The 12,540-nt window shown below is 47.9% G+C and overlaps 1 protein-coding gene across 14 annotated transcripts in view; it reads left to right on the forward strand.

The window, feature by feature from the left end:
* The window catches only part of HUWE1 (HECT, UBA and WWE domain containing E3 ubiquitin protein ligase 1), a 95,178-nt gene that overhangs the window by 14,091 nt on the left and 68,547 nt on the right, over positions 1-12,540 (forward strand). For all 14 annotated transcript variants that reach the window (XM_078876536.1, XM_078876544.1, XM_078876543.1 and 11 more), the window contains exons 5-13: positions 506-658; positions 1,429-1,491; positions 1,980-2,057; positions 2,863-2,913; positions 3,551-3,619; positions 6,808-6,907; positions 8,278-8,378; positions 9,823-9,973; positions 11,564-11,691. In XM_078876536.1, coding sequence (XP_078732662.1) covers positions 506-658; positions 1,429-1,491; positions 1,980-2,057; positions 2,863-2,913; positions 3,551-3,619; positions 6,808-6,907; positions 8,278-8,378; positions 9,823-9,973; positions 11,564-11,691 — 894 coding nt within the window. The remainder of the gene's footprint in view (positions 1-505; positions 659-1,428; positions 1,492-1,979; positions 2,058-2,862; positions 2,914-3,550; positions 3,620-6,807; positions 6,908-8,277; positions 8,379-9,822; positions 9,974-11,563; positions 11,692-12,540) is intronic.

The raw sequence follows: 12,540 nt of genomic DNA on the forward strand, positions 1-12,540 counted from the left end.
TTGAAGTGAGTGGGCCCAAAGATGTGGAAAATGTTTGGGTGGGGGGTGAGAGGAGGAAGTTGGGAGGGAGATTTGAATTGAAGCCTGTGTGAAACCACCCTGGTGTTTATATAAAAAGTAAAAGGAGCTGTGTGAGCACGGTTGGCGCGAAAGAATTTCAACATGCATAAAAATAACAACCTAACAAAAACAAGAGATAAAAATCATGCATATCCATGAGTTGTTACGCTTTCGAACATGCGTATGCCCTCGGAAGTGTTTACATATTATTTGGATTATCAGACACTCCGCAAAGTAAGATGTGCTTAAAATGTGTGTACTGTGTCCTGATAAGGTTGCACGAATCTAGTCTTTCGCGCGCACACCTCCCGGATTAGAACACACCCGCAACTCTGCCCGGGAGAGCATGCGTCGTCCGTCAGGGCCAGGATGCCGTAACGTTGGACAGGCATCTTTCGAAACTTGGCGACGATGACGACAACGATGATGATGTTCTTGTTCTCAGCACCTGACGACGCTGCTGGCCTCGTCGGATATGCAAGTGGTGTTGGCGGTGCTGAACCTGCTGTACGTGTTCAGCAAGCGGTCCAACTACATCACCCGCCTCGGGTCTGACAAGCGCACGCCGCTGCTGGCGCGTCTGCAGCACCTAGCCGAGGTCTGCTTATTTATTATTTATGAAATATATTTCACCTGCGAATATCCCTTGAAATGGAAAAATCTTGTACGGTAATGACGCCTGTTACGAACGTTTTGAATGTTTAACTTGTACAGTTTGCATCCATGCAATGCACGTCACACTCGGACGTACATTATTGAGCAGGGAACACCGCCAGTTCGTGTAGAAAGCACTTGAGCTGTGATAGGGATGTTTTACGAGTGTTTCGATTAAAGATTTAAATGGATTGAGGTCAGCTTTGCGTTCCCCCCTCCCTGTCACGATCACACAACAACAATTACATAAATTTATTTTGTAGTTAACTCGTGGACGCCTTTCTGCCCACAGTGGTGCAAGCAAGTAATTGCACGGCTGTACTTTTTTTCCCCCCTTGATATTTTAACACGAACATGGGATGAATGTTATCCCCTCGTATGCGTGGCTTTATTTCAGGGCACTCGGATATCCACCTCATTTCGCACTCCCCCCCTTCATGTTTTTGCTTTCTTCGACATAAATCGAGGCATCCCATTAAGTCATGTAAAGTCCAGGCACAAGACCCCTTTGTCTGCGCACTGCCTGTGTCTGTTATTACTCTAAAGTGCCATCGGTGCCTTTTACACTTTACGATACCATCGTCTCCTTTGCTTCACTGTAGATGCTTTACGAACCGGAATCGTCTTGTCCTGTATTGCATCAATGAAACAATCCCGCGGCTCAACGGGTTCTGACGTTGTCGTCACCGCCGCCGCGTTTGTTGCCTTTCACAGAGCTGGGGCGGCAAGGAGAATGGCTTTGGCTTGGCGGAATGCTGTCAGGACCTGCCCCTGTCTGTGAGTCTCGCCGCGGCAAGGCCAACACCAACCGCCAGTCATGTGACGATTCACCCGCCGCCAATTCGATGATCCACCCTCGGTTATTTGGGGTCATGATTTGATGAAGTAAAAGTTGTCGCAGCCTTCAGCGGTTGAGGCGGGTCAGTTGAACCCTTGACGTGCGGTTTATATTGACAGCCCCTTTATCAGTCCACTGCTGGATGAGGGCCTCCTCGGTGAATTGTGATATGCCAAGCTAAGCACCGCTGCCAATAAAAAAACAGATTTTCAGTCATTAACACCTGTTACCATATTCTCTGGATTGGGAGACGCTTCGCAAAATAAGTAAGACGCACGCCCAACTTTTGCTTTAAAGTTCGTGGGAAGGGGGGGGGGATGTGCATTCCTCTAATGTGAGGTATCAACCTGAAGTATACACAGAATCTTTCCCTGAGGTCATTCGATTATGATGAATACATAATCTGATTGATTATTTCTCTTTTCAGAAATACCCTCCGAGTGCCACTACACTGCATTTTGAGTTCTACACCGAACTGGGACCCGAAGGAAAAACTGACAAGAAGGTAATTAATACAACGGGGGGTGGGGGGGTGGGTAAATCATCGACGATACAATATCAGGGTGGTGAATCGCTCAAAAGGAGACTGAACGGTGGCCCTAGAGCTGTCACTTTTAAATGATTGAGATAAAAAAAAACTCTTTTCTTTAGAACAGCTTTTTTGTTCAGTTTCTTGTCCTTCCCCCTGCACTTCCGATTAGCACGGTTGGCTACGTACTGTGCGAAATAAGTTGAACATACATATAGGTACATACGCAAACCCACGCGGTAATGTGGCGAGTTCATTCACAGGACAGCCGCTGTTGATGACACGTTTTGACTGCTCCGTAGGAGTGATGTGCCAAGTCAACGCTTGACCTGGATTTAAACTCCGCATGCTTCTGATTTACAAGTCAAAAGTTGTTAACTGCAAAGCCACTCGGGCAGCTAAAAGATAAATAAGATGATGAATATGAAACCAGTTGAAAGTTTAAATCATAGTTGGCAATGTAACTTCATTTTGATGCAAATTAGTTTTAAATATATTTTGTCCTGGTCATGTATTTGATTCAGTATTTTGTTTGTGCACTTGTTTTCGTTTTTTTTCTGTAACGATGGTTTTTGAACTGATTGCTATTTGCTTAATGATTTGTTTTTATATTATTGCTTTTGTAATCTTGGTGACCCAAATGTCTCTTGTAAAGAAGGCTCAACCTTGTGTCTTGAGCTCTCACATGCTTAAGCATCGTAAACTTGACTTGAAAGTGACGGGCATCCATTTGGTGTTGGTTACTAAACGGTTAATATGTATTAACTTTTTTTTCTGTTAGGGTTCTCCAAACAATACTCTGCACTACATTCACATCGAGCAGCTGGACAAGGTAATGGGGAGCGCTTCACAGCTGGTCTTTTTCCATCTTTGTTTGTGATAACAGGCTAGAAGTTCAGTCACTTGTGTTGATCTCTCGTGGCCCAGAATTTACAGGCCACCAGTTTTGTGTGCGGTTGTGTTGTTAGCTTAACAACTCTCCTGCCTCTGTACGGGGGGAGCAGTGGCGCACAGTGGTTAGCGCGCTACGAATTCGGCAATCCAAGTTAGATTCCCGCTTACGGATAACATCGGTGGTGAGTGCTAGCGACACCCTGTAGTCCTGGGCCCCCCACCCCTAGGGAGATTCGGCTTCGTGCAACGTGCCAACGTTGGCGCGATCGGGGGAAAAAATAATTCCCGACCGAGCGTATGACGCTTGCAACACATCACCCAACAGGTGCTCGCTTACAACATTCACGCCAACAGTCAGCAAGTGTTGGTGGCAGGGGGGGGGGGATACGTGTCGTTTTTTTAAAAATATACAATAATAGCTATATTAGACACTGTTGAAGTAATCTGCTGTTGTGAACTGTGGTCTGGCCTCATGCTGCAATATGTGACACTGTGTTTACTGCTGTTTGCTTTGGGTTGGGTTTTCTCTGTAGTTTTATTTATTTATCATTTTGCCCCGTCTTTTTTTTTTACAGATTTCAGAAATTCCTTCAGAAATCATGGAATCTTTGACCAAGATGCATGGCATACCAAAGGACAAGCAGGTAATACATTTTAGCTGTGAACGTTAGTATTGAGTGACTGTGAAATAACATCTGTTGGTGTTTTTCACACTCGGGAAGTCTTTCCTGGGTAAAGAGATGCATTTACAATCAATGTTTAACCATCGGACGTTATCAGCTGTGGCTGTTGAAAGAGCTGCACTATACTGAACACCCCCCCCCCCCCTGCGGTGAATGGAATATCCCTGGACAGTTACAGCCTGCAGGTGCACTTCATAAAGGCCTTCACACAGATGTGGGCATTGTCTACGGAGCAGCCCATTGTTAGTTTTTTGTAAGGGTTCACCAAACATTGTTGGAGCCAGTGTTGAGCTGAGTGATGATGTTGCTTGTTGTGTTTTATTCTTCGGGTGCCTTGTAAAAGTTAAATGTTCAGCAGCCATTGCGATTGCTAGCTCAGAGCCACCACTTATTTTGTATGGCTGATGTCAATGCAGAGCAAAAGCGACACTTTCACATTCAGATGGTTCGGAGCCTTAATTAGAGAGAAGTCTAGAAACCCCTATTGAGGGTATTTGGCCTACTCTTCTACGCTTGCCTCGAGTAAAGGTTTTTTTTTTATAAGCAAGCAGTTATTTAATTCTGCACTCGGTACATGTCGACAAAGCAGTTGTCAGAATTGTGACCGAGTTATCAGCTTTTGGAGCGTGGTGAGGATGATTGCATCAAGTACGGTGCTTTTAATGGTGTCGTTTTAATGATCTCCGTGGCGACAACTGGTAAAACTTGTTTAGACAGTCGAGTCTTTGCCGCTTGCCTTCAGGGTGGATAGATCAAACATGTAAGTCCTAACGTGGCGATTTGGTTGCGTTGCATAAATGCGAGCGAGTGTACGGGCAATCCATCTCATGGCGACGACGCTCGAAGGGATGACCACTGTTGACTTCCCACAAAGTGGTTTTCACTTTATCAACCCACCAGGGATGATGGGCTGAGTGTACTATCAACCTTTTGATTACAGATTGTGATGTGATTACAGTGCCACGTACGATATAGGATGACCAGTTTTGACTTCCCACCAAGTATTACTTGTTTTATCGTCCTCATGGGGATGATTGGCTGAGTGTAACCGTCGAGCATTCCATTGATATTTCTGCTGGAGCTTCAATGAGTCGCTTCCCAGAAGATGAATAAATTGTCACCAGATCACATTGTGTTTATCATCTCAATAGTTTTTAATATATTTTTTGTACAGTTTTGATTTACCCCATACTTAGCCTAAATGCAACATTGCAATTTTACTTCCAAAAGTACGGTGGATCGGTTAGGTGGCAGGTGGGCTTGCGGGCGTTATCCATTGCACAAGTTATTATAAGGAAACGAAAACTGGCAGTTCTCTTTCATTTGGCTTCTATTGCCAGCCGGTGTTGCCCCACTGGACAGGTTCCACACGGTTAAATCGCAGATATTGTTGTTAATGGGTTGTAAAATACACCCCCCGAGTTAATGCGGTCGTCAGCTATGAGCCTTCAGGCGCCCATGACTTACCCTGGAGAACATCACTTTTATTTTTTTTACTTTTTTAATTAGCAGGAGGGGGGTTTTGGCCAATATCTTTTAAGCAGTGTTTTGCAAGTGTAAAGAAAACCACAGTCCCCATAGAAAACTCTCCACGCACAGGAGGGGGAACACATTCCTGCGGAGGGAGCTGGTAGGAACGTTGGGTTGCTCGGTCAATGGCCAGGGTCAACGGCGGCGTGGTGTATTCCGCAAATATGCCTGACTGTGAGGGCGGGCACAAGCCGGCGTGAGTAGGTTAAACGTTGAGTTTTATAAGGGCACCACGGGGTGACCAGCCCCTCCCCTCCCCACATAGCCCCTCCCTCCCCACCCAGCCCCTCCCTCCCTCCCCACCCAGCCCCTCCGCACCCAGCCCCTCCCACCCTCCCCACCCAGCCCCTCCCCACCCTACTCTCCCCACCCAGCCCCTCCCTGCACGATGGATGGACACAATAATCCCCTGTGGGCTGGTGTAACCAGGAGGTTCCTACCAGTATAACGCTCAACATGACCTGACAGATGTGTCATTGGGAACTTGCTTTACTGCCATGAGGTAAAACCCGCCATATCAGTTGTTGATAGCTCTTGAGGTGGTAAATCTCTCGTTCTAAGTTCGTTATTTGCCCAATAAAGTAGCTGTGTGATAATCTTTTTAACTCGGTTGAGCATCATTTAAATCACGTATATCCGTATAAGTATGATCATCTTCTTGGTTTTTTCGGTAAAGTCACGTAGAAGGGAAGTAATAAAATAATAAAAAATAAAACATAATAAAATAATTCTCACGACGTTTCGGCCACAACGCAAGCAGCCGTCCTCAGGTGAAGAACAGGTCTGTCGGAAAGACAGCGTCTGAATTCACACTACGCCCGACGTTGTGCTGACAGTGTTGGCAGTGAACTGGCTTAAGTGTATACATTTTTAAGTATGATCATACTCCAAAAATGTTGCTTTGCACCAATATTTTCTACGGTTCGTGGACTCTGCCAAATTCACACAGTACACTTTTAATTTATAAAGACAATATCTATAAATGTCACTAAATGTCAAGATGCTGTACATATTCAGGGAAGTTTTAGGAATGGACAGGCCAGAAGACGTTTTGAGATGACATTTTTGTAGACGTGCAAATGAAGACAATTCAGAGCGAGTGAAAGAGAAATCCACAGTCATAGCCAGAAGCGAAGGGGAAGACATTGGGCTCAGACTTGAGCAGGGGAAGGATGTAACCTACACTGACTTCAAGAAGAATGCTTATTTTTGTCTGTTAGTGGATTTAGCTTTTTCTTTTGCAAGAGCCTGGTGATGTCTCCATCACCAACAATGGGGCAAACAGCCGGTGGCACGGGTGGGGCGATCATCACCACTTAATATTTCTAGCGCGCCCCACACGGAACAATTCGAGGCGCCCTGCAGCAACTGTTAAGTGCAATGTGAACGCAGCATGGGCGAGTAAGCGGGCCCCGTGTTTTCGTGACGGTACAAACCGGCTCTGTGGGGGTGGGGCGGTCGGGCAAGAGTGTTCTACCGCTTATTCCAAACGACCCACAATAGTATCGCGATGGCCCGCGTGTTGTGGTGGGTGCGGGCGGACGGGGCTGGAGGGGGGCGCTTTATTATGGTGGGGTGTTATTTGCGTGTTTATTCCCTGCGTCCGTGCCGTCCCCCAGATGCTGCTCTTCACACACGTGAGACTCGCGCACGGCTTCTCCAACCACAAGAAACGTCTGCAGGCTGTTCAGGCGCGACTGCACGCCATCTCCATCCTGGGTGCGTAGCGCGCGCCACGGCACGCACCAGCGGCTGCAAATGCAGCGGTGATGGATCGACACCGCACCAGCGGGGTGGAATGGCTTAACACCTCGGACTGCCAAAGCCCCCCCTTTTTTTTCCCCCTTTTATCACCTATTCTGTTATTACCTCTCCCAGTGGCAAAAAGCATGCCCTCGGGAAACACTGCAACAGGTGTGGTCCTCGCGTGGACCGTGTAGCCCACGGGAATTGCCGTACAACTGCTCTCCGTACATGGCGCGTTGGGATCTACGGATGAAATGCGCCTTACAAATGTTAATTATGGTTCGCTCAAGTTGGATCTGTGGGGGCCGTAGGACGGTCAAGGTGTCGCCCGTATTCTCTGGTTTTGTGAGGTGCACGGTTTCCCCCTTTGTGTTAAGCAACAGGTGTCTGTGCTTCGAATATTCCGGTTTTTCTTTCGCTTCATTGACACCGAGCACAAGTTAGAGGTGCGTGTTACTTCCCGGAGCATCTTGTTTTCAGGAGAATACAGTAATCCAACGGTGGTCGTGCTGCGGTGGTTAATTGATTGGTAACCGCTGAGAGACGCAAAAGTGGCCAAAGGTTACTCACGATAACGAGAATAAATGTGCGTTGATGTAAGCCATTTCCATCGTGCAGACTTCGCTTTAAAGACCCCTTGGCAATGTAATTGACAGGTGTGAGTCCAGTCGGTGCCACCCATGTCAAAGCCAAAACATAAAATGTGAAACGTTATCTGCTGCTGAATTGTACCTGTAAGAGATCTGTCGCAGCCCATGAATTTTGTCAATTCTCAACAGGACGTGACATGTCGTCCCCCCCCTCCAACCCCAACATCTGTCTCTTTAATACGAAACATAATTTCTGCAGATTCACAATGCATCATAAGCCATTTCTGCAGTGTCTGTTTACATTGGCCGTGCATTCAATTTCACTGCGCTTAAGTTACTTTGTTTCTCCTGTTAAGTTGGGGGGGAAAATATTTGGTAGCGATTCCGTTCAATGAGTTTATACATTCACTGTTTTGTTTAAATAATAAGTGCTGTTTATTCAATCGTGGATAAATATTACGAATATATCCTTCCAACATTTTTATCCTGCTCACGAACAGGATAAACATTTACGAATTAAGTTTTAAGCACAATTAAACCGCACGTGAACGATTCCACCAAATTACATGAAGGATTTGGAGAAAAATGTACACGACATATTAATCGTAACAAACGACGTCGTTGGGAAAATTATTTTTTTGGACAACTTTAAGTTACTTTTCCTGCATGCGTAACATTAAGGAAGACTATTGGCTGAGAGTTATGTCTTTGACCTCATCGCGGAGACCTGCTCACTGTCTGTTTCTCGTGCAGTCTACTCAAACGCTCTGCAGGAGTCCACCAACAGCATCCTGTACAACGGACTCATCGAGGAGTTGGTCGACCTGTTGCAGATCCCGGACAAGCACCTCATGGTGAGCTTGTGGCATCGCACGGTCAGCCTTGGGGGAGGGGGGAACCTCCCCTGTGTTATGTCTTTGAAGCCCATCTCTTAACCACAGTCGAGCGTTTAATGGAAGCGATTCCGATTGAAACCTTCCCCGTGCCGTGTAGCCCACACAGGCTGTTGGTGCGAGTGCTGTTAGCGAGTACCTATTTAGGCCGGCACGACACGGTGGTGGTGTGGCCAGAATAAACTTTCAAATCGACTTTTAGTAGGCTTGGCCAAGTACTTTTTTAAGGCCGAGTCGACCTAGGGGAGGCCCAGGAGAGGTTCAGTTACTCGCCACTTATTTTATTCGTGAGCGGGAATCGAACTCGGGTTGCCGGGTTCTGAGCTCGGTGCACGCACAACCGCTGCGCTCCTGCGACTGTTGGTGCAAATAAAAAACACGAAGCAGGCGAGATCCTTTAATCTGCGCGGGGCGAGGAAACCAAATGAGAATGGCCATTGCTACAGGCCTGAGCTACATTGGCACGGTTTGTCTACTGCATTTTACTGGTAGGAACCACCTGGTTCCACCAGCCCACAGGGGATTATTGTGTCCGTCTGTCGTGCATCCAAAAATGGGAGGGGTGAGGCTGGGTGGAGAGGGGAGGGTGGGGGGGGGAAAACACCACGCCGCCGTTGACCCTGGCCATTGACCGAGCAACCCAACGTTCCTACCAGCTCCGTCCGCAGGAATGTGTTACCACGAACACAACAGATGTGTTTTCTGGGCTCGTAGCTCATGTTGTTGGGCCAGGTTTGTGGATCCCATTACAATACAAAATGTCAACTTGTTTCCTTGGTCTTTCGAACATATGTTGGTGCTTTTTTTATCAGTGTGTCAGAGGCAGTGTAAGGAAATAGTAATCTACCACATGACTTGGTAGCACCCACATGTCTACAATTTAGGCGTTACTATGGCAGGGCCACAGGCTTTCTTTTAGAAGGGGAATGTACGGCAACCTCTGTTGACATCGCAGAAAGTGGTGCAGTCTCTTTTAATCCGCACTCATTTTACTCGCTTCATCGTGATGTTGATGATATATGATGGGGCTGCCGCATGTGCTTGTCTCTGGGTGTCTGCCCATGTGCGTCTCTGTGAGTGCTCGTTTACTGCACTTGGCCCAACAGTCTCTTATAGTTTGTCTGCGTGTGTGTGTGATTGTCGTCGCCACCACTTAGTCACGAAAGGAGGTTGTTGTATGCTTGTCTCTCGGTATATCTGCACATGTATTTGTATGCATTTGTGAGTGTATCTCAAAATGCACTTGCCCTGGCACAAGCGCTATGGTAATGTCGCCTTCGCTTGCTGGTGAATGGTGGTTGTGGACATGTGTGTGCGCATGTATCGGCTTGTGTGCATGTTTGTGCATGTGTGCGTGCGTATTTGTGCGGTGCTCAATCCGTGTTTGCTGCGACCACACACGCAGGACATAAAGGCAGCGTCGCTGCGCACACTCACGTCCATCGTGCACCTGGAGCGCACGCCCAAGCTGAGCAGCATCATCGACTGCACGGGCGCCGCCTCCTACCACGGCTTCTTGCCCGTGCTCGTGCGCAACTGCATCCAGGCCATGATCGGTGAGCATCCTGAACACTATCGTGTTTTTGTGTTATTTTTATAACGTTCCTATCCGCCCCTACTTGGACATCTGTGAAAAGGAGCTTCATAGCGCATTGTGTGCCTCCAGTATAAATTAATATTACTGGTAGGAACCTCCTGGTTACATCAGCCCACAGGGGATTATTGTGTCCGTCCGTCGTGCAGGGAGGGGCTGGGTGGGGAGGGAGGGGCTGGGTGGGTGGGGAGGGAGGGGCTGGGTGGGTGGGGAGGGAGGGGCTGGGTGGGTGGGGAGGGAGGGGCTGGGTGGGTGGGGAGGGAGGGGCTGGGTGGGTGGGGAGGGAGGGGCTGGGTGGGGGGTGGGGCTGGGTGGGGAGGGGCTGATCACCCCGTGGTGCCCTTATAAAACTCAACGTTTAACCTACTCACGCCGGCTTGTGCCCGCCCTCACAGTCGGCAATATTTGCGGAATACACCACGCCACCGTTGACCCTGGCCATTGACCGAGCAACCCAACGTTCCTACCAGCTCCCTCCGCACGAAGGGAGCTGGTAGGCATTAAAGTAAAGTGTGGTGCGGTTGGGTGGTGCAGAAGTGACCTTTGTGCCACACAGCAAAAACTGCCTGGGTTCAACTCCAGACTCGGGAACCTTTGTGGAGTTTGTGAGATCTCTCCTCCTCTGCTGCATGGTTTTCCTCCCGGGTTCTCCTGGTTTCCCTCCATAACAAACAAAAAACCTAAGTCCGTCAAAAACTAACCACTGCTTACTCGCATAGTAAATCATTGCGCCCCCATACATCGCCGACCCTGTGCCGCATGGGGACAGCTGCCAAGAGGGGCCCTGCCACTCTTGAGACATGTAATTACGTGATCTGTGGGGCGCAATGTAAATGCAAGCTCTTTTATTTGTACAACAATGAAGGGAATGCAAAATGGAGTAAAAATAGCTGAATGAGAATTGGACCGAAAACAACCAAATAATAATTGGGACTAAAAGAACCACTTTACAGAAGAACTCACAGATGTTAAACCCACGTTGACCTTTTTGCAAGAGTGATCTGAATATTCACAGCCCATTGTCAATCCACTGGTGGATGAATGTCTTGAATGACCTGTCCAGACGTGATGTGTATTCACTCGTAAAAGATCACGTAATGATCCCGTTCTGCTACTTCATGTTCCGTGTGTTTATATAAGCTCGTGCAATAGCCCGTATAACGTACAAAGCAAAAGCATCCTGTCAGGAACCTCTTGGTCCAAGGGCTTCTTCCTCCGGTTAAGGAGCCTCCATTGTGTTTTGAAATTTGACTGCGCAAACAAATGTGAAAATATGAACGTTTAAGTTATGTTCCATCAGAGAAGTGCAGCATGTAGGTAGTTGACTGTCAATGTCTTTTTAGGGAAAGTCCCCTTCCAAGTTCTCCGGTTTGCACCCACACACAATTGAGGCAACGTTCCACTCAGCACCCAGTCGTGGATTGACGTGAAGGATTGTACATGAACAGCTGTTACAGGTTAGCTGCAGGGGCCGGTGGCCTTCGTCCCTCTGTCGGGGTCATGTGTCGCACCACCTAACATTTGTCCGCTGTTTCCCGTCGCCTTTTTACAGACCCAACCATGGAGCCTTATCCCCACCAGTTTGCCACCGCGCTCTTCTCCTTCCTGTACCACCTGGCGAGCTACGACGCCGGCGGAGAGGCGCTGGTCTCCTGCGGCATGATGGAGGCCCTGCTCAAGGTTAGCGCGCCCCCCCCCCGCCTTGTGAAAAATGGTTGAATGGTCCCGTGGGTCGGGCAGGGTTTGGTTTGGTTGTTGGCCCCGTTTGTATAATTTGAGTCCCGTAAGATTTGTGAATCTTGGGCTGTCGCCTGCACAATGTCTGCGAGATGTCGGTGTGGCGGCAGGCGGCATCAGCAGCGTAGGCTTTGACTATAGGCTTGTAGAGATGTTCCCCCCCTCGCCTCCACCAGAGATTCGATGAACTGTGACGTTGTGGAAGTTGTGATTTCAAGAATCAACTTGGTGTAATAACATTCATTATGGTGGCACCTTTAGTATCAGCAGACACTATGCCTATATGTAATAAGAACATATAATTGACATGAATTGTAATGTATTCTCACACAAGATATCCTAGCATTGCGAGCGTAAGACTGTATAATACCTGATGAATGTACATCGCTGCATGCCTAACGATGACCCCCTCCCTTGGGCCAAGATTCACGAAACGTTCTCCTGCGACGTACGGGAATATACTGTCCCTGCCGGCAAGAGGTCACGCTCATTACACAAAGTGCTTGCCACAAATCAACCAAAATACTTGACTGATCTTGCCAAGGAGCATAAACAATCAAGCCAACTCCGGTCATCCTTGCAGCAGCGGCTTTTTTTGGTAGCCTTTGAACAAAAACTGTCACCGCATCGCGTGCTTTCAGGTGTGCTTCTGCGGCCGTCTGGAATGCTCTTCCTTCCAATATTAGGAATCCACTGGAGCTATGAAGATTGAAAACTAATTTGTGGAGAAGTGCTATTTTTGTTTAGTTTATTGTCCTTCCCCCCCAAAACTCTGATTAGCAGCGTTGGCTA

This window comes from Lampetra fluviatilis, chromosome 44 (assembly GCF_964198595.1).
Source record: "Lampetra fluviatilis chromosome 44, kcLamFluv1.1, whole genome shotgun sequence".
NCBI classification, from domain to species: domain Eukaryota; kingdom Metazoa; phylum Chordata; class Hyperoartia; order Petromyzontiformes; family Petromyzontidae; genus Lampetra; species Lampetra fluviatilis.